We start from the raw sequence: 23,023 nt of genomic DNA, 5'->3' as shown, positions 1-23,023 counted from the left end.
ATAATCTTCCACCAAATACCAGTATCGCTACAAGGAGTCATTTTTCTACGGAAAGGAAGAATAAGGATTTTGGAATTTAAGTGTTGCCTGATGGTTCGCAGAGAAAGCTACGAGAATCGGGGAAAAGGGGACGTGGGGTGGGGGGTCTTTCGGAAGGTGGATCTGGCATGTCAGGGACAACCTTATCCAGCATTCTTCTCGAGGTCAACAGTCCAGACACATTTAATGCGTAATGGCAGAATTTTTCGTGACTGAGTCTCACATAGGAGTTTACTTTCATCAATAGTAACTCTCACAAACACCATTATCATTAATAATGGAGTACAGAGGAAATGAAATATGCAACACTGATTACTCAAAATTCTTGGACGTGCATACTGATCAGAACTTGAGTTTGAAATCACGTATCATAGATCTCAACAGCTTGCTGTACGTGTAATTGCTAATTTGGGCGATGGCTTACCATGCATTACATTCATTGACGTCTACCGAATAGTTTTCTGGGGCAATTCCACACAAACATAGTATTCACTGCACAGAAACATGCGGTAAGGATAATATCTGCTTTCCATTCCCTTAATTCATGTAGGCAAGTATTTTAAAAATTAGGCACACCGGCAACAGCCTCTTACGTTTGTTGTAAAGAAAGGGGCACAGTAGTAGCAGCATTCATTCATAAAGGCAGTACTAGGAATAAGAATAGCATCCACTATCACAACTTAACTTGCGACACTATGGTATAAGCTTATGGAATTATCCATCCGCTTCGGAACTTTCTGTGCGATCTGTGAATAATGTCTTTGGTTCATCTACGTAGCAAGAGTCGTAATCTTAGCAGCACGGATCGCTTTCTATTCCTCTCAATAAAAAAAAGCCACGGCTATTGTTAATCAACAATAAAGATTGTTAGTAATTTTGTATAATATGCGTTCGGGCGCTGTCTGCTCTGTTCGACACGTTGTTGAGACGGCGGCCGTAAATATCGTACTTCAAAGGAAAAGCCGAAATCAGCCGCATCCGTGTATCGAAACAACTCGATGGTGAAAGTTAAAAATTTGTGCCGGACGAGGACTCGAACCCGGATCTCCCATATAAAGCTTGCAATTGCCGTATCCGCAACGTATACTATGTCTGTAGTACTGCATATAGTGTATCTGTAGCCCTGACTGCTTTGATAACTTCAGTGCAGATGTACAACAGGTTCCCAGCCACCTGGGGGAACATATGACCCCTTGCGAGCTAGATGCTATATGGACAGTGGACGCTGCTAGCGTGTGACAGGCTGAGAGTTTAGGTCCGACGGGAAGCGTTTTCGGTAGGCCGAGGCGGTTAAAGCAGTAGCTCGTGTTAGGCGGGAGACCTAGGTTCGAGCAGCAGTCCGGCACAAATTTTATTTGGATGCACGATTGCGGCCGGCGTTGGTATTTCCTTCGAAATATAATATTGTTAGAGAAAGGTCGAAGGAATATATAGAGGGTCTATACACGGGCGATGTACTTGAGGACAATATTATGGAAATGGAAGAGGATGTAGATGAAATGGGAGAAACGATCCTGCATGAAGAGTTTGACAGAGCACTGAAAGACCTGAGTCGAAACAAGGCCCCGGGAATAGACAATATTCCATTGGAACTACTGACGGCCTTGGGAGAGCCAGTCCTGACAAAACTCTACCATCTGGTGAGGAAGATGTATGAGACAGGCGAAATACCCTCAGACTTCAAGAAGAATATAATAATTCCAATCCCAAAGAAAGCAGGTGTTGACAGAGGTGAAAATTACCGAACTATAAGTTTAATAAGTCACAGCTGCAAAATACTAACGCGAATTCTTTACAGACGAATGGAAAAACTGATAGAAGCCGACCTCGGGGAAGATCGGTTTGGATTCCGTAGTAATGGTGGAACACGTGAGGCAATACTGACCTTACGACTTATCTTAGAAGAAAGATTAAGGAAAGGCAAACCTACGTTTCTAGCATTTGTAGACTTAGAGAAAGCTTTTGACAATATTGACTGGAATACTCTCTTTCAAAATCTAAAGGTGACAGGGGTAAAATACAGGGAGCGAAAGGATATTTGCAGTTTGTACAGAAAGCAGATGGCAGTTATAACAGTCAAGGGGCATGAAAGGGAAGCAGTGGTTGGGAAGGGAGTGAGACAGGGTTGTAGCCGCTCCCCGATGTTATTCAATCTGTGTATTGAGCAAGCCGTAAAGGAAACAAAAGAAAAATTCGGAGTAGGTATTAAAATCCATGGAGAAGAAATAAAAACTTTGAGGTTCGCCGACGACATTGTAATTCTGTCAGATACAGCAAAGGACTTGGAAAAGCAGTTGAATGGAATGGACAGTGTCTTGAAAGGACGATATAAGATGAACATCAACAAAAGCAAAACGAGGATAATGGAATGTAGTCGAATTAAGTCGGGTGATACTGAAGGAATTAGATTAGGAAATGAGACACTTGAAGTAGTAAAGGAGTTTTGCTATTTGGGGAGCAAAATAACTGATGATGGTCGAAGTAGAGACGAGATTAAATGTAGACTGGCAATGGTAAGGAAAGCGTTTCTGAAGAAGAGAAATTTGTTAACTTCGAGTATAAATTTAAGTGTCAGGAAGTCGTTTCTGAAAGTATTTGTATGGAGTGTAGCCATGTATGGAAGTGAAACATGGACGATAAATAGTTTAGAAAGAAGAGAATAGAAGCTTTCGAAATGTGGTGCTACAGAAAAATGCTGAAGATTAGATGGGTAGATCACATAACTAATGATGAAGTATTGAATAGAATTGAGGAGAAGAGGAGTTTGTGACACAACTTGAATAGAAGAAGGGACCGATTGGTAGGACATGTTCTGAGGCATCAAGGGATCACAAATTTAGCATTGGAGGGCAGCGTGGAGGGTAAAAATCGTAGAGGGAGACCAACAGATGAATACACTAAGCACATTCAGAAGGATGTAGGTTGCAGTAAGTACTGGAAGATGAAGCAGCTTGCACAGGACAGGGTAGCATGGAGAGCTGCATCAAACAGTCTCAGGACTGAAGACCACAACAACAAGATTGGATATGTAATGTAAGCCCACAAACTGATTAGGAATTAAAATTCGCACTATTTATTAAATCAGTTCCACACATTCGAGAGTGAACTGGTGAAGACTAACCTAATTGCTGTTGTAATTCCGACCAAAGTATGACTGGAGCAAACATAATTTTTCGAGGTAATTATAAACGCAAATAAAACATTTTGTATTAGCTTCCAAAATTCAAAATTCTGCTGACCCACATGTAAGTTTGTAGAAATGGAACGCTTAAACGTTATAAGTTCGACTTCGTTGATGTAATTCAAAGTGCAGACCGGCTCTGCGCCCAAATAACCCAAGTATAGCCAACTGCCTGGTAGAGATTTTAATTTTACTGCCAGCGTAGAAGTCCTACTCGCAACGTTTCAGATAAATTGCAAATATCGATAGACACGAAAACCTCATGCAGCTATATCACCGCACTGAGAGAGGCAGATCTTTCCTCTTCGAATGCTTCTAGCGCTCTGCCCGAGAGCAACGTGGCTGCCCTTTTATAAAAGGCATTCCTGTTTCCCCTTAATTGCAAGGACCTCATTTTGTTGTTCACCAGCCAGAATTGCAATATTTTATCACTGTGTGCCTTCTTAAAACTATAGATACCTAAAATGCGTGCCGCGAATATTTAAAATGCCTTTTATAAGACATTTTAGGAACAGTAATTCACCCACAATCGAAATTAAAATGGAAGCAATATAGTCTTAAACTGTGGCTTAAACATTTACAGCACACATGTAAGTGGTAAATCAGTGTCTTTGGAAATGACATGCTTTCTCATCTGGTGTCACTGGTAGCACCCAGATTTATGTTACTCTGATTTTAAATTATATTGAAAACTATGCAAAAATCGGATTAATTATGCAGAAATAGCAATTAAAAAGTGAGAACGTGCCATCTACAATTTTCCTTAATTAATTATCACTCTGCAGTGGAGTGTGCGCGCTGATATGAAACTTCGTGGAAGGTTAAAACTGTGCGCTAAAGCCGAGCTCGAACTGGGGACCTTTGCCAATTCCAGGCAAGTCCTCTTCCTACTGAGCTACCAGAGCACGGCTCACGGCCCGTCCTTACAGCATTATTTACACCAGTACCTCACTACTTACCAGATTCTAGTTCAAGTCCGGCATACTGTTTTCATCTGAAACAAAATTTCGTACTTAAATGTTGTTCACAACGTGTGGTTACGCTTTCCAACGCATGCTGCAATGCTATATATGTATAGTAAGTTATGCTGAATTTAATTAATTACGTAATTCCGACGCTTCTCATCGGATAACTAGGTGCATAAATAGATACATGTACAACTCATACAATTCGCATCGAGGAGTGCTTTCATATGGTAGGACTATCTTCTCTGTGGCTTGTAAATGTTAATGCAGTTATACCAGAAAGTCGTTACCTATCGCTTTTCCACTCGTTGACTAATTGAATACTGATTTCCCTAATTAGACTACACGTTAACGTAATTGTCTCGTCAATTCGACGGATCGTGCTTTGCCGCACATTTAATGGTTTACGCTCGACATGCATGACTGTGTTATTACAATTACTGGGAGTGAACTGCTAACGACGGAAGTGACGTCACATGCGGATACAGACGAATCTGTCGAAAGCACGAGGGTCCTGCCACTACCTCCATTCTCTTCTGCAAAGTCCACCAGGCTCTCGTCAAACGTCAGCTGCTATTCGTTTACTGGGGCACTCAACTGCGTAATTATCAGTGCCCGTAGAAATTCCCAATTTTTCGCTGTCCAGTCTAGCCACTTTCTCGAATGATCATGAAATGGTCAGGGCAACACAAACGCCCAGTCCCTGGGCGGAGAAAATCTACGACCAGGCCGGGAATCGAACCCGGGACTCGGCGATTCAGAGGCTTCGGATGTCAAACGTCAGAACAGTGACAGACGTGCAACCACGAGCTCAAACTAAAACCACTTCGGAGCTCTTTTCAGTCTGTATTTTACACAGGAAGGAGAAAAGCACTGACATAAAAATATTTGACCTTATTTCTTGTGAACTAAATGTACTAGCAGAAAATTAAAGGTATAAAAATCTTTCCTTCTTGACAACTTCTACTTCAAAGATGAATTTGTGAGGAGGCAGAGAGAAAGTGGGTGGTGGGGGAGAGAAAGTGGGTGGTGGGGGAGAGAAAGGGGGTGGTGGGGGAGAGAAAGGGGGTGGTGGGGGAGAGAAAGGGGGTGGTGGGGGAGAGAAAGGGGGTGGTGGGGGAGAGAAAGGGGGTGGTGGGGGAGAGAAAGGGGGTGGTGGGGGAGAGAAAGGGGGTGGTTGGGGAGAGAAAGGGGGTGGTTGGGGAGAGAAAGAGGGTGGTGGGGGAGAGAAAGGGGGTGGTGGGGGAGAGAAAGGGGGTGGTGGGGGAGAGAAAGGGGGTGGTGGGGGAGAGAAAGGTGGTGGTGGTGGGGGAGAGAAAGGTGGTGGTGGTGGGGGAGAGAAAGGTGGTGGTGGTGGGGGAGAGAAAGGTGGTGGTGGTGGGGGAGAGAAAGGGGGTGGTGGGGGAGAGAAAGGGGGTGGTGGGGGAGAGGGTGAGGGGAGGGATGGGGGGAGAGGGTGGGGTGGGGGAGGGTTATGGCATGGGGGCTGGGGGAGAGGGGGGAGAATGTGGGGGCAGAGGGCATGGGGGGAGACAGGTGACACTATGGGGAGAGAGAGAGAGAGAGAGAGAGAGAGAGAGAGAATATGTGTGTGGGGGAGAGAATGTGTTGGGGGGGAGAGAATGTGTTGGGGGGGAGAGAATGTGTTAGGGTGGGGGGAGAGAGAATGGGGTGGGGGGAGGGAATGTGTTGGAGGGGGGAGAGAGAGAATGTGTCGGAGGGGGGAGAGAGAGAATGTGTCGGAGGGGGGAGAGAGAGAATGTGTCGGAGGGGGGAGAGAGAGAATGTGTCGGAGGGGGGAGAGAGAGAATGTGTCGGGGGGGGAGAGAGAGAATGTGGGGGAGGGAGAGAGAATGTGGGGGAGGGAGAGAGAATGTGGGGGAGGGAGAGAGAATGAGGGGGAGAGAGAATGTGGGGGGGGAGAGAGAATGTGGGGGGGAGAGAGAATGTGGGGGGGAGAGAGAATGTGGGGGGGAGAGAGAATGTGGGGGGGAGAGAGAATGTGGGGGGGAGAGAGAATGTGGGGGGGGAGAGAGAATGTGGGGGGGAGAGAGAATGTGGGGGGGAGAGAATGTGGGGGGAGAGAGAATGTGGGGGGAGAGAGAATGTGGGGGGGGGAGAGAATGTGGCGGGGGAGAGAGAATGTGGCGGGGGAGAGAGAATGTGGCGGGGGAGAGAGAATGTGGCGGGGGAGAGAGAATGTGGCGGGGGAGAGAATGTGGCGGGGGAGAGAGAATGTGGCAGGGGAGAGAGAATGTGGCGGGAGAGTGGGAGTTGGGGGGAATATTAGCATTTATGTCCATTTCAGGTGAAACTGCAACAATCAAACTTCCAATAACTGGTACCTTCTTAACTCTCTCAGCACCAAATCCATAGATTCTACAGGCCGCACTCACTTCCAAAAGCGCCAAGCCTACAGGTTCAATGGGCCAGCTTGGTTTGTTGATTAAAAAAACCCTGCGCGTTGTTTTCGTACCTCTGACTATCGATATGCCATATTTATACTATTATTTATTAATTGCGTGTACAGATGGCGCGAATGTGCGTCTTGTTATCGCTGTATTTCCTTCGTTATGATTAACTGTTTTCACCTGCAGATAGAGCACATTATTGGCATTTTGTGTAATAGAAATGGCGTATCTTGGTTATCTGATGAAGAAATTGGCGATTTATTGAATGTTAGAGTCATTGTCGACGCTCTAGATAGTGAAGATTTTGACGACGCAAGTGTCTGGAGGCGACTGTAGTACAGTGTGTTCGGTCACAGAACTTCAAAATGGTGGCGGAAGCTATTTCTTCATTTGCTCTTTGAGTGTCGAATACATTTTGTTTACACAGTTCACTTCGTACCAAGCAAATGACAATAACTGATTTCGTTACTAATCTTGCCAGCAGCTCTAAATAACCAAAATGGACCTGTAGAGTGACTGACACAGACACATTTCCTGCAACTTTTCACACTCAAGCAAAAAATCCTTCCGTGCACGTTATGTTTGTTCTTCAAAATCAAAGACAGAAAGTGGGAAAGCATGTCGCGAGGAGACGTTATGAATGCTACAGTGCTGCGTGGCGTTGTGTATGGAACCTTGTTTTAAAAAAATTCATAAGAAAATACAGTATGAATCTATGTAGAAAATGCTACTGTATTCGATATTCAGCATTGATCATTATGTATTGAATGTACGATTTTTCTAATTTTACGGAAACAATGCCATGTAGAATAATATAATTTGCCCATGTTACACCACATTTTATTCATAGTTGCATATTAAAGAAATGGTCTTAAAATAGTGTTAATTTTGTATTTGCGTGTTCGATATTTTCCACGATACAAAGTTCTGAATACAGCTAAAATTTCCTGGATTTTGCGATCATGGACAAGTATTGGGCCGGTACTGAGAGTGCAAAGTCTGACTCACTGTTTCAACTGATTCTCCATCGTGTCCTGTTCAGAGCATCTTCAATCATCCCTTTATATGTTCGTCCGTTTCTAATGTCGTCAATCGTCCCAGTTCTCTTCCAACTCCTTCCTTTTATTCTTTCATTTTTTCCCTCCATAATTGATGACAGTTCGTAAGTAGTTCAACATTACTGGTGAAGGACTGGTAGGTGAGGCCACAAACACACAAGGTGCGTTGTAATTGGAGGAGAAGATGGACTATAAAATACGCGGATAATCAAGCAGTACTAGCTTAATCACAATGGGAGTTACGGTATATGTTGAAGAGTATTGCTGCAAGGGGCGAGGGATAGGACATGAAAATAAATATGCCCCCTTTCTATCAGCAATTTATCGTAGATCTCTGGAAGAACGTAAAGTACCTAGCGACTGGAAGAAAGCGCAGGTCGTTCCCATTTTCAAGAAGGGTCATAAATCAGATGCGAATAATTATAGGCCTATTTCGCTTACGTCAATCTGTTGTAGAATAATGGAACATGTTTTATGTTCTCGTATTATGACGTTCTTAGATAATACAAATCTCCTTCATCATAACCAACATGGATTCCGCAAACAGAGATCATGTGAAACTCAGCTCGCCCTATTTGTCCAAGAAATTCACAGTGCCGTAGACACTGGCGAGCAGATTGATGCCGTATTCCTGGACTTCAGGAAGGCATTTGATACGGTTCCGCACTTACGTTTAGTGAAAAAAATACGAGCTTACGGAATATCGGACCAGGTTTGTGATTGGATTCAGGATTTCCTAGAAGAAAGAACACAACATGTCATTCTTAACGGTTCAAAATCTGCAGATGTAGAGGTAATTTCGGGAGTACCGCAAGGAAGCGTGATAGGACCTTTATTGTTTACAATATACATAAATGACTTAGTTGACAACATCGGTAGCTCCGTGAGGCTATTTGCAGATGACACGGTTGTCTACAAGAAAGTAGCAACATCAGAAGACTCGTACGTACTCCAGGAAGACCTGCAGAGGATTAATGAATGGTGCGACAGCTGGCAGCTTTCCCTAAACGTAGATAAATGTAATATAATGCGCATACATAGGGGCAGAAATCCATTCCAGTACGATTATGCCATAGGTGGTAAATCATTGGAAGCGGTAACGACCGTAAAATACTTAGGAGTTACTATCCGGAGCGATCTGAAGTGGAATGATCACATAAAACAAATAGTGGGAAAAGCAGGCGCCAGGTTGAGATTCATAGGAAGAATTCTAAGAAAGTGTGACTCATCGACGAAAGAAGTAGCTTACAAAACGCTTGTTCGTCCGATTCTTGAGTATTGCTCATCAGTATGGGACCCTTACCAGGTTGGATTAATAGAAGAGATAGACATGATCCAGCGAAAAGCAGCGCGATTCGTCATGGGGACATTTAGTCAGCGCGAGAGCGTTACGGAGATGCTGAACAAGCTCCAGTGGCGGACACTTCAAGAAAGGCGTTACGCAATACGGAGAGGTTTATTATCGAAATTACGAGAGAGCACATTCCGGGAAGAGATGGGCAACATATTACTACCGCCCACATATATCTCGCGTAATGATCACAACGAAAAGATCCGAGAAATTAGAGCAAATACGGAGACTTACAAGCAGTCGTTCTTCCCACGCACAATTCGTGAATGGAACAGGGAAGGGGGGATCAGATAGTGGTACAATAAGTACCCTCCGCCACACACCGTAAGGTGGCTCGCGGAGTATAGATGTAGATGTAGAAGGGCAAAAGTGATGAGAAAATAAAGGAGGAAGCCCCAGTTGATATTTTTAACGGTAAAAACGTAGGACAAAATTCTTCTTGTACATGGGAAGTTTAAAAACATGGAACGCAAGTTGAGCGGAAGTATGGAGGAGGATATCTATGGGAAAGAAAGCATTTGGAAAGGTTAAGCGATTACTACCATCTTGAAGAATTTCAGTGGATCTGTAGGAAAGATTTGCTGTTGATATGTCTGGGATGTAGTGTTAGGAGTGAATCACGGACAATTAAAAACAAAGGAGATAGATGTGTAGGAAGTTTGGAAATGTGGCTCTGGAAAAGAAAGCTTACGAAGAAATAGGTGATAAAGAAAATAGGGAAAGAAAGACGATTATTAGAAGTGATCAGAAAGAGGAGAAAATCTTGTCTGCGATGAAGAGTATCACTGTGTAGGACGAGAACACTCTTATACAACATAGAATTAATTGTGTTCTTTCTACATTAAGTAACAAACACATTACCGGCGAAAAAATTTTTCTTAGTATTTTGTCTGTTACTCTCTGCAGTGTTGCGAAGAAGGATCGCAGTAGAGGAAATATCGTCATTTCGATATTTTAACACATGTCGCATGAAATGGTAGACCGCATGTTCTGTGTAGAGATCCTTTTGTGGTCAAATTTAGACTGATTTAGAAACTCTTATTTGTATACATGCTCGCCTATTTGGAAGTGCATTACCTTTTATAAAACTTTTGTGAAATGTTAATAATGAAAGGGTCAACACTCTTACAGGCCTTCCTAGTAGGCGTTGAACTAATGTCTGACAATGGTATACTTCAGTTTGTGTGGATGTGAACATGGCACAGTACATATACTGTGTGTAAGTGCAGCGCTGACTGAGGACGGTGCACTGAACAACATTACAGCAGTATTTTCGTCATTTGCAGACTAATATTTCTAACTGTTACACGTCTTGTCTGACAATCAAAGTCCACATTGCGGTGAGGTTACGACCATGTAGAAAACATCAGGTCGTAAATTTTGTGACATAGATGGAAAAACAACTAACACACTTAAGCGTTTACCTGTTTAGGTACGACATACAAAAATATCTGCATTTACACGCGTTACACCGTGTGTACATGTGCACAATAGTTACACCAAGAGCACATGCTTGTAATGCTTTGTTTGAAATACTATTAGGCAAAAGTGAAGTTTTGCCTTTCTGGGAACTAATTATTTGCTTAATTTCTCTGAAAGAAGGTAGAATAGCATCAAAGTGATTGATTACTTTTAGTACTGATTCCTTCATATATGGCAACGCTTTTTCTTCCAAGCAGATCATATCGAGTTTGTTACGTTTAGCTAACTACATACTTCTAGTCATGGACGACTTGAATATTATCTTTAATTATACCTGACCCTGTTCCTTGACAGACTCCTCAGTTTCCCTTCTAACTACTTGCATATTGCTTTTATTTTATTTTCAGAACTATTAATTTCTTACACATCAAGCAAGCTTTTTTTTTATTCACTCTTCGCTGTGAACAACAATACCTCCTATTACATGAGAGCACTTGCACAGCTGAGCTTATCTGGCTGTTTTGTGCACTTCTATCTGACACTTGATACTTCAATACCTTTTGTTATAAAAGCTTCTAACATACAGTACTGCAACAGTATTTCACATTTTTCATTGGGAAGCACCTCTTAAATGGAGAGAAATTTACTTAGAAATGCACTATATTTAAAATATACACTCCCTCTGCCTGACATAGGCTACCTCATTCCAACTGATACGTCGTTGGGGCCGTCGGCTACTTGTTATGATCACAGTAACAACTGACTTTTCCCAGTTAAGACTTCACTAAGTTGCGCTGCCTGTTATGACCCATTGGTCTTGTGGTCTCGTAATACAGTTAAAACTACACTGACATTAACGATCCTGTGTGTTCTCTCACGTAAAAATACCTAATATTATAGGTGCTACTTTTCTGCACCGCTGGTAATTTGATATTCGGTGATTTTCTGCATCATGAGTTTTCTTATTATCATTCAAGAAGTCTTATTGAAATCAATTATTTGCCTCATTTTGTCAGACGAGAGACAACAGTTAAAAAATTCGAAAGTTCGACAGTCTTCCGGTAAGAATGCATAAAAGAAAATTATGGCAAGCGTCGTGTTATGCAGTATCGTATGCTTCCATCTGTTTCACTGTGAAAAAGCGGAGTTTACAAACGTATAATGTGTGATTGTCGTATACACAGCAGCTCCCTGTCCTGTTTTAGAAAGCTGATTTATGATCGTTTACTTTTAACATTTTTCTGTGTTTGAATGTTTGTGAGGCAGGCACAGCACATCGACAACTTTTTTTTACTTCCTAGTTTATTTAACGAAAAAGTTATTGCTGTTTTGCAAACCTCTAACGTTACAATGCATGGTAATGGGCTTTCCAATGTGTACTTCTTTGATCTCTTAGATTTTTGAAATTTTCAACTGTCTTGACCACATCTGGCAAACTTGCCAGTTGACCGATTTAGATTCTTATCAGCCACCGTGAGGACATGTACCTTGCTACGAAAGTAAAACTTTAGTCGTCTACCGCCAACCGTGGTCACTTAAAATCATCTGTCGAAGTGCCATAGATTTTTGGGCTGTCGTACGGGCTGGTGAAAGTATGGATCATGTAGATGTTCTACATTTAAAGAGTATACCGGTACCACCTCTTCTTTCTCTTTGACAATAACCACATTTTTAAACGAACGCTCACAGACGAGAGATAGAAGCAGTTTTCACTTAACATCACTACAAGTGATCTACTCAAGTACCGACGTGAATGGCTCCAGTGTACAGATTCCCAGCGAGCAGCTACATGCCAGCAGCAAAGAGCTATTTATAACAACGAGACTGCAGCTTGAACGCACGATTACGGAAAACGACGTGCAGAAACGTTTTGAATAGTGAAAAGAATAAATGCGGATTGAGTGGCTTCAAGTGGGTTCTACTTTGAAAGTTAACTGAATCAACTTGGCGAGTGAAATTTGTAACATCAGTCTCATTACTTTTGTGTTGGTCCTTGCAAACACCTGAGTGCATACTTTCTTAGCAGAGTCGTCGAGAATCGACAGAGTGGCCTTATAACAGCCCAGGTATAACTTTTCTCTGCTAGACTGGGAAAAACAGAATATGCATGAGATTTGTCGACTGTCTCGTGGTTTCTTGACGTTTTAAGCTATGTTCTCCGAGATTCCCATAGTAAAACAGAATCGTGAGCCAAAAAGTTTACGTAAGTGTGTCAATACTTTTAGTTACACTGATAATCGCAATAACTGTTCTACTGTTTATGTGCCAAAAATAAAGTTTTCTTTCTTTAATTTGTGCTCTGTATGCGTTTAACGAGAGAGACTGATTGCCAGACTCCTTGTTCTTCTGAGTGCGTCAGTTTCTCTTAACCCAGAAGCCCGAAGACAGTCCGTTCGAGAATGGGGTACATAAGTCTTTGCTGCACATATTAGCCCTGTGCTTAGCCATATTTGTAATTTTTCTTTCAGGAATGGTCCGTTCCCTGGACGTTTAAAGTACTCAGTAGTAAAATCGCTTTATGAAAAGGGAAAAAGGGATAATGTAGACAATTTTAGATCTATTTCTATGCCATCAGTGTTTGCTAAAGTTATTGAAAATATTATGTGTGGAAGGACAATTGATCATTTTATATGATATAATTTGCTGTCAAATGTACAGTTCGACTTTAGAAGTCGTTCAACAACTGAAAATGCTATCTTCTATTTTCTCTGTGAGGTACTGGATGGATTAAACACAAGGTTTCGAACGCTAGGCATATTTTTTGATTTAACTAAAGCGTTTGATTGTGTTGATCACAAAATATTGCTCCAAAAGTTGAACCATTACGGAATACGGGAGTAGCTCACAAATGGTTCACTTCTTACTTTAACAACAGACAGCAAAAGGTCATTATTCACAGTGTTGAGAATAGCTGTGACGTGGGGGTCTGAGTGGGGTACGGTCAGTTGGGGGGGTTAGATAGTGTAGTGCAGTTCATGGCTTGTAGAAAATAAACTAACGCTAAATCACAGTAAGATTCAGTTTTTACTGTTTCTAACACACAATTCAACAAAACACGACTTTTAATTTCACAAAATGGGCATATGATTAGTGAAACTGAAAAGTTCAAATTTCTAGGTGTTCAGGTAAATAGTAAACTGTTATGGAAAGCCCACGTTCAGGATCTTGTTCAAAGACTCAATGCTGCCATTTTTACTATTCGAATGGTATATGAAGTAAGTGATCGCCCGACACGAAAATTAGTCTACTTTGCTTATTTTCATTCGCTTATGTCGTATGGTATTATACCTTGGGGTAACTCTTCCCATTCTCAAAGGATATTTTTGGTTCAGAAACGGGCAGTTCGGGCAATAAGTGGTGTAAGTTGGCGAACCTCTTGTCGGCCCCTGTTCACTAGTCTGGGTATTTTGACTTTGCTCTCTCAAAATGTATGTTCTTTACTGTCGTTTCTTGTTCACAATATCGGCTTATTTCCAAGAATTAGCAGATTTTGCTCGCTTAATACTCGACAGAAATCCAATCTGCATTTGGATCGGACTTCCTTAACTTTTGAGCACAAAGGTGTGCAGTGTACTGCTGCATCCTTTTTCAGTAAGCTACCACTCGAATTCAAAAATCTTAGCAGTAATTCTCGCGCTTTTAAATTGAAACTGAAGGGTTTCCTCATGGGCGAATCGTATTCTGTTGAGAAGTTCCTTGAAAAATTAAGGTAGTTCGTATGTTATATTGTTGATTGTATTTACTTAAACTTATGGCTTGACATAAACGTTTTATCTTATCTGTTATTACTTTTATGCTATAATTTCATGTACTGACACGTTCCATGACCTTTGAGATTTGTTCCTCAATTTGGTCCTACGGAACCAAATGGGTCAAATGGCTTTGAGCACTATGGGACTTTATATCTGAGGTCACCAGTCCCATCTACTTAGAAATACTTAAACCTAACTAACCTAAGGACATCACGCACATCCATGCCCGAGGCAGGATTCGAACCTGCGACTGTAGCAATAGCGCGGTTCCGGACTGAAGCGCCTAGAACCGCTCGGCCACAGCGGCCGACCTACGGAACTAGACATGTAAATAACAAAAAAATAAAAAATAAAGTCGCTTCGAGTTCTTTTATGTATTTTAGAAGCCGCTGTGAACAAATCTGCGAATACATCAGTTAGAAATGCCCCAGACACTGAAAATACGCACTTATCTCTTGGTGCACCAGAGAGTATGTGGCAATCTATGATTTATGCTTACAGAGTTCGTCATTAAGAAGCAGTACGTAAACCACGACAAATTCTACCACAAACTGTTTCAATACATTATCGAATTAACATACAAAGTACACTAGCAATGAAACATTGTTATTCATGGTATCAGAGCACGTAATGTTTATCAAAAGATGATGCATGTCCCCTCCCCCGCCGCCCCTCCATTCTTGGTCCGCACCAGAAAGCAATGACACAGCATGTCAGAGCTTGTTTTAATCCTTAACGAGTATACTTATGGGTGTTTAATGTAGCAATATATTGCAATTATCCTTCAGAAAACAAAGGCTCTTAATTCTCGATAAATAAAAGAAAGAAATTGTTGCAGATTGGCCACAATATTAACGACCTTTTTTATCTCTTTCCATCTACGTTGCCTCCGTTAATTCATATGGTTCCAGTTTGGTAAAGAACGACGTAGTTTTGCTGGTTTCCTTTCAGCAGTGGTCGTCAAACTGCGGCCCTTATCAGTTATTCTGGCGGCCCGCGGTTCTCACTCATATTTTATGGTGGTATGCATCTAGCAAGTAACAACCGAATCCAAAAACATCAGCTAATGCGAAGTGGGTAAGAGTTTAGTTTTCCTCCTTAGCAACAAAAAAACTACAGAGCAAGTAGTGTTTTAAGATATGCTTAATTGTGATTGAGTCAAAGCCCTGCCGGGGCGGACACACCGATTCCCGTCAGATCATCGACGTTAGGCACAGTCAGGTGTGGTTGGCACATAGATGGGTGACCATACGGGCCGCCGTGCGCTCTTGACCTACCGGGGTGCACTCAGCCCTGTGATGCCAATTAAGGAGCTACTTGACGGAGTAATAGCGGCTCCAGACCAAAAAAAGTTAGGACGGCCGGGAGAGCGGTGTGCTAGCCCCACGCCCTTCCACACACGCATCCGACGACGTCAGTCGGCTGAGAATGACACAGAATCGGACGGTGCCGTTGGGATTTCGAAGAGCTGATCAGATGGAGAGAGGAGTTTAATTTTAATTGACGTTGGTGCATTTGGCATTGAGCTATGTAGGTGCAGAGGGGTAAGTAAGCCACTGTGGGGCTAGAGGGTGTGAGGAAGGGTATGTTTCCTTACTTGTCTTCCAGTGCTAACAACTCACTGGCTTACGTTGCCTTGTACCAATCAGCTGTTACGGTATACATTTCAAACGGAAATAACAGATTCATGAAAGCTCATTAGAGCGACTGATCTTCAAATACGGTACATATTTGTAGCACAGAATATGAAATCGAGTCTGTTGTAAGAACGCATCTAGTGAAAGAAAAAGACAATCAAAACGTTTAGTAAACATTTGTGATCGTGTCTCATACTGCATAAAGCATTTAAGCATTTAAACATAAGTACAATTACTGTTACAAACACTTTGTCAATACCCTCAACTGATGTAACGCGAAAATTTCTGTGGACTGCTGATCCCGACATGGTACGTCATACAATTTCTACAACTTTTTAATACGAAACCACGTACACTGACGAGTTCGATCGGCCTTCTTTATGTTGCGGGTGACAGTTTTTACAACAGCCGTTTGTTGTGTGAAGTCAAGCTGTGGTGGCCGGCAGCTGGTCGTTCAGTACGTAAAGAAACGAAATACATAGCTTCTCGTTCTCTTATGGACGACGAAACTGTACGTGAATTGCAGCAAGATTTTGTTGATAACGAGAGTGGAGGTTGCTGTATCGACGACTCATATGGTGATCCTGACTTTGTGCTAGAAGAATTGTGTCAAACTTCAAGTGAATATTTCTCACTTTCATTTCGTTAAAGTTTGTTGAAAAGTTGCGTTCCTTTCTGATGTTTCTACGTTAAAAATTATACTGTATGAAAGAAATGTACAACAATTTATTTATGTAATCCAGAAGTTTCATGAAAGATTGTATCACAGTTAAATATTGGCTACTGTTTGCAATAAAAATGCCCGGTTTTCTAAGAAACCAGAAGGTTTGCTTGGTCGGCAGTCATCCATTCACAGAACACTCCGCCAGGTGACTACATTGTCTCAACTTTGGGGTGCCGAGGGCGGCAGCAGTCTGAAACAGAATAATCGATATGAAGTGTTACGAGTGGTACCGACTTAAAGACCAGTACTTCGGGAACGGCGGCTAGTCTGCCGCGCCCTTACTACTGCAAGTCTGTTGGGGGGTGATGACATACTAATTTAATAGCTTACCAGTTAGTAAGATCAATATATTATGCAACTCGAGGTACCGCACCACGACGTCCGTATCGGGTCTTGAGCAAAAATGTCTGACGACCACTGCCTGATAGTCTTCCGCATTCCTGCCCATTTACTGATTTCATTACAAAAATATACTTCAACTCTAAGAACGATCAGCAAGGCCAAATATGTCAGGTGTGACTGTCAGACTGGGCGTATATACTGTCAGCCCAAAAAGTTCAGACTGATTTATTCCTGGCGTGTAAGTGATTTCAGCAGATTTACTGGGTTGGCAACGTGAACGAACAACTGTAAACAACAGAGTGCGTTCGACCACTCATCCGTCAGCAGGCAGTATTAAGTAGGACACGTGCGACCATAGTGCATCGACGTTGATCTTGCACGAATCGCAACGTAGCAACTTCTCTAAATCAAGTGTTACAGACATTCTCCAGAACGTTTTGAAGAAAACAAGCGCGTGCGAAGTTTTTCCTGCACTCCTTGCCGCCCGAACACGCGTGGATGTCCGCCGCGACTTCATTGAAATGCAAAACATAAGTTCTTTTCTGAAAAAAGCATCGCGGATTTATCAGTACGAACTTACCACAAAACAACGAAGTTCAAAGCTTAAACTACATAACCGACATTCAGAGCCAATGTGACGCACGAGTTAAATAACATCTCAAAGAAGGATCTTTCTGACAGTTGCACATGGTTGTATGGGCATTCTGTGCGTTCTTTTCAAACGAGGAAGACTATGTAGAACGCCTGAAGCATTAGAACCACCATCTGAATATTTATTTTTATTAATCTAGTCTCGAAATTTTTTGGATTGACCGGGTAGGATGATTCCAACAGCACTGTCCATTGGTGTATTATGTAAGGCAGAAGTTATAAAAATTTATTTTATGATTTTTCAAGACGTTCGCGTACGCTCCATAACATATCACCCTCCTGGCATGTGATACACAAGAATCATTTATGGTACTACCAAAATACAGTTTCTGTACTTTCTGCTCTAGCCACTAGTGAATGACAACTAAGGTCACTCTGTTTTCCTGTCTGAAAAGTTACATTCAGCCCATTCCTTGCAATGATCCGGGACCAAATACACAACGATTCCTCACAGTTTACTGTTGTGGTGCGGCTGCGTAGAAGTAGAGTCTCTAAGCGTGTACTCGTTACTTACCGACAGAACTGAGGCATTAATCATCTAGTTTCAACATGTCTGAAGTATTAGTATCAGGGCGTAGGAAACTTGACAGATTCACGCTTTTTCAAACCCAGCCACTAAGTGAATGTGAACTAATGTATGTTGTGACCCTATAGTAACGTCATTTAAGAAAATCTTTCCAGCTCCATAGATGCCTGCTGGAATGACAACACAAACGTCGAAGGAACTGGCTCCAACTGTTCAAAAGAACGCATTAGTTACTTTTCCTTCTTGAGTGTTAACTAGCACCGTCTCTACCAACAATTGTTTAAGGAGGTAAGGTTTGTCCTACGACTTTCGTTCCCGAACGAATTTAAATCTCATAACAATATTCGTGTTGAAGAAAGGTACCCATTTCTGAGGTCCGATCCAGCAGTTATTTTTTAGCGTATCAGATGTTAAATGTATTTTCTCTTCGAGTAACATATAATACATAAAAATAATATCTCCGAAAACGACGGCAGCCGAACGCGCTCTGAAGTTCACTTCCAAAATTGTGCTTCTGTCGGTTACTGTTAGTATTGTGTTACATGTTAAAGGGTTGCAAGGATTTCGGTGCACCTGATGGCCTCACTGGTTTACATACAGCAGTGAAGAAGGCGTTGTCTTTATCAAACACACACCCACTACCCTTCCCGGTTCTTATTAACGTTCTGGTAAATCAAGTTTGTAACTAACACAAAAGAAAATACGAGACGAAACGTTACACTCTTCGAACAGTACAGATCCTCTCATGAAAATGTAACAACTATCTCAGCTCTATCTCGCGATTCTGAAATACGTAGTTCGATGGAGAACCAAGGCTTTTCATTTACTTAATGCGTCGTTCTTCAGGCACAGCGCGCAATTGAAGGACAAATATTTAGATGAATCCTCCAAGTGCTAGCGGATCGCGAAGCTTGCTGAAGCTTTTGAACAGTCTAAAAATCCCTTTCAGCAATTTCGGTGTCTAATACTCGTAATGCCTGTCTACCGGGCGTCTAAAAAAGAAAACTATTCGCCGTTTATCGGAAACGGTGCTCAAATAGTCATACTCATTAAATTAACGACATAGTGCGTACTACAACTCGTGAATATTTATTTCGATACACAAAGGAGCCCCCTTCGTTCTCTGCATTCCGAAGTACGGACCAGCTACAATTGAAATTTACTATTAAAGCGTCAGTAATGTTCGGCATTGAAAAGACGGAAGGAACTGAAATAAAATGGGAGTGCTTATCTGTTGAATACAAACTGCCCAAATTTAAATAACTTAACGGAATCACTGCTCCTGTTTCTTTACTTTATTACTTTAATAAGTTGTTTTCATGGGACTGTATAAAGTTATGTCAAATTCACTGTTTCACAACTTGTACTAACAAAAAACCAATAAAATCAGATTTGTATCACGACTATCCACTGTAACATTTCATCTCATGCCTCTTGCCCCTTTTAGTTATCTTGTAATTGCGTAGCGCTACGCAAGCTGCATTATGTTTGGGAACGTAGAATATGTGCAATATTTCTCACCTTTCTCAACTTCCATTCATTGTGTAGAAGAAGTTGCTGGTAATAATAATAATGACGGGAGTTGAAATCATTTACACATGTAGAAGCTCGACGAATAGAATTTTCTACTAATCCATAGTTCATTTGATGTTCCACGTCTGCCTGTACACTCTGCAAACCACTGCAGTGCATGGCAGAGGGTACTTCCCATGTACCACGTACTAGGATTTCCTCTCTTACCATCTCAATCTCCGTGATGCTCGCCCATGGTGAACACACATCTGATCATCGGTGCTGTCCTCCTCTGTATACATTAGTTAGCCTCTGTTAGTCCTATCTGGTGTGGGTCCCACACACTGAAACAACATTATATGGTTGGTCACCTGACTGTTTTGTAAGCAATCTTCCTCTTAGACTGACTGCATTTTCCCAGTACGCTTCAAAGGATCCGATGGCTGCCACATAATTTACCTGCGGCTGATGAGCTTGTATCATCATAACATTTAATATCACAACAAACTGTTACACCAGATATAAAAATAAAGTGTGTGTGTGTGTGTGTGTGTGTTTGTGTATGTGTGTGTGTGTGTGTGTGTGTGTGTGTGTGTGGCGGGGGGGGGGGGGGACTTATGGGCGCTCAGCGGCAAGGTTATCACCGCCCTTACTCATATTGGAAGTAACGAATGTGGAGAAAAGTAGTAAAATGTCACCATACACATTAAGACAACGGGAAAGAATAAAAGATGCTATACAGAAGACCAAAACACAAGTGAAACGAAAAAGGAGCTAAAAGAAAGACATAGGAAAATGCCCCTGGTTGGCTACTTATGTAAAATATGGGCGAGCCGGTCATGCCTTGAACACATTAAAACCATCTACCCAAAATTTTGTAAAAACGTTGGATAATTCACAAAACTTTAAAACTCTAACCACATTCGTTTGATCATCACCTAAAATAGACTGCAGATCTGTCGGCAAATCAGCTGCTGCCCGCTGGACGGAAAAGAAAATGCACTCTAATAAAATGTGGCGCACAGTGGTCCCTAAGCCTCAAGCACCACACACTGGAGGGTCATCTCGCCGGAGCAAGGAGTCATGAAGCATAGGGCTGTGGTCTGTGCAAAGGCGACTGATGAGGACCTCGTCCCATCGACGTGGCTGGAAGGAAGTCTAGTTATGGCCTTTACGACACGGAGTGTATTGTCGATTACTTCCAGCCACTCATCCTCCCACCGACGCAACACTCTGGAGCGAGGTCGTAGCACGCAGGGGGATGGCACACAAATTCCTGAAGATCAAGGCACGCCTCTTTGGCTGCTGGATCCGCCCTTTTGTTTCCCACAATTCCCAGGTGCCCTGGTATCCAGTAGGAAGACCTTCCTTTCCCAGCCGTTGTAGGTGGACAACGCTATCCTGTATAGTCTGGACTACTTTACCTGCTGGGTACAGACATTTCATTTCAGAGAGTGAAGGGCACTCAGCGAAACTGAACAGCCAAGAAATTTAGTCAGATCTGCTGCAGTGCCTGCAAGATTTCATACAATTCTGCATCAAAGGCAGTAAAGGCTTGAAGGAGTGACTTTCAGGACACGATCTAGGAAAACAACAGGGCAACCAACAGGATTCCCTGTTTCGACTCATCCGTAAAAACAGCGACGTAGTCGTGGTGCTCGGATTGGTTGGGAGCGAGGTGGTGCAGTGGTCAGCACACTGGACTCTCATTCAGGAGGACGACGGTTCAATCCCGCGTCCGGCCATCCTAATTTAGGTTTTCCGTGATTTCCCTAAATCGCTCCAGGCAAATGCCGGCATGGTTCCTTTGATAGGGCACGGCCGACTTCCTTCCCCATCCTTCCCTAATCCGATGAGACCGATGACCTCGCTGTTTGGTCTCTTCCCCCAAACAACCCAACCCCATCCTCCATTTCTCCCCAAACATACACACACTCAGATTGGTTGTTGGTTTAAAAGAGGGGAGGAGGGACCAGATCGCTAGGTCATCGGTCCCTCGTTCCGATTAAAATAATTCCACAAGAATGGGAGTAAAATAATCGAGACATACAAAACACAGCTGGATGAAAGCAGAAAACCACAAGAATGACCGAAGGGCAACAAACACTAAAATGAACAAAATCGGACAAGAAAACCACAGAGACACCCAAGAAACATGAGAGATCAAAACGAGAGCAGATTACCATGGCTGGCTGATCATGAGAATAAAAAGAAGAAGCCAGCCACTCTGCAACACATTAAAATCTGCACCATTAAAGCACTACGGTAGAGGACACAGAGGGACAAATGACATGCGCTAAAACTTAGAGAAAATGATAAAACCCACCCTCACGGATAAAACGTAAAACTAAAGATGCTGTTGAGGCATTGTCGCCCAACACAGAAGGTAGGGCGCTGGGAAAGTTAAAAGTCCGCCACAGAGCGGCTAAAAGTGGGCAGTCCAGCAAGAGGTGGACGACCGTCATTTGTGAGCCACAGCGACACCGAGGTGGGTCCTCATGCAGGAGGAGGTAACCATGCGTTAGCCACGTATGGCCAATGCGGAGCCGGCAGAGGACAACTGATTCCCTGCGAGAGGACCTCGTGGAAGACTTCCACACATTCGTAGTCTCCTTAATGACACAGTTTGTTGTGCATACGGTTATGCCATTCCGTCTCCCAAAGCCGAAAAACCCTGCGGCGTAAGACAGAACGCAGATCAGTTTCGGAGATGCCCATCTCCAGAAGCTGTTGCCGCATAGCCTGTTTGGCCAGCCTGTCGGCAAGTTCGTTGCCTGGAATTCCGACAGGTCCTGGGATCCACAGGAACACCGCTGAACGACGAGACTGTTCCAGAGCATAGATGGACTCCTGAATGGATGCTACCAAAGGATGACGGGGATATCACTGGTCGATAGCTTGTAGGCTGCTCAAGGAGTCAGTAAACAGGAGAAATGACTCACCAGGGCTTGAGATATGGCACCCAGCTCTGTAGCTATCTGGCAAGGAGTGCTGTTCAATATGTCCCCCATGAACATACCCAAAGCCTACGTACCCATCAGCCATCGAGACGTCAGTGTAAACCACTTCATGGCCCCAGTAAAAGTCGAGAATAGAGAGGAAGTGACAGCAGAGAGCCGCAGGGTTAACGGAGTCCTTAGGGCCATGCGAAAGGTCCAGAAGAATCTGTGGCCTAGGTGTACACCATTGAGGTGTACGTGAATGGATCTCGAGGAGAGGTGGTAACGGGAAGGACTCCAGTTCAGACAGAAGGGACCGGACGCGAACCGCAATTTTAAGCCCTGACCTGGGCCACCGACGCGGGAGATGAACCGCCGTGGTTGGGAAAAGGAGACGGTAATTCGTATGCGCAAGAGAACTACGAAGTTGTGCAACGTAACTGGTGAGTAGTTGTGCACGCCTAACCTTCAATGGAGGGACTCCAGCCTCCACCAGGACACTGGAGTCGTTCT

General features: G+C 42.9%; 1 protein-coding gene across 1 annotated transcript in view; it reads left to right on the top strand.

Annotated features, from left to right (window-relative positions):
• LOC126252556 (TATA-binding protein-associated factor 2N-like) overlaps positions 1-16,465 on the top strand; it is a 44,590-nt gene extending 28,125 nt beyond the window's left edge. The window contains exons 2-3 of the mRNA XM_049953457.1: positions 5,176-5,616; positions 16,263-16,465. Of these exons, the coding sequence (XP_049809414.1) occupies positions 5,176-5,616; positions 16,263-16,465 (644 nt within the window). The remainder of the gene's footprint in view (positions 1-5,175; positions 5,617-16,262) is intronic.
• Positions 16,466-23,023: the final 6,558 nt, after the last annotated feature.

The sequence above is a fragment of the Schistocerca nitens genome, chromosome 4 (assembly GCF_023898315.1).
Source record: "Schistocerca nitens isolate TAMUIC-IGC-003100 chromosome 4, iqSchNite1.1, whole genome shotgun sequence".
In the NCBI taxonomy this organism is placed as follows: domain Eukaryota; kingdom Metazoa; phylum Arthropoda; class Insecta; order Orthoptera; family Acrididae; genus Schistocerca; species Schistocerca nitens.
This window is presented reverse-complemented; position numbering and strand designations above follow the sequence as displayed.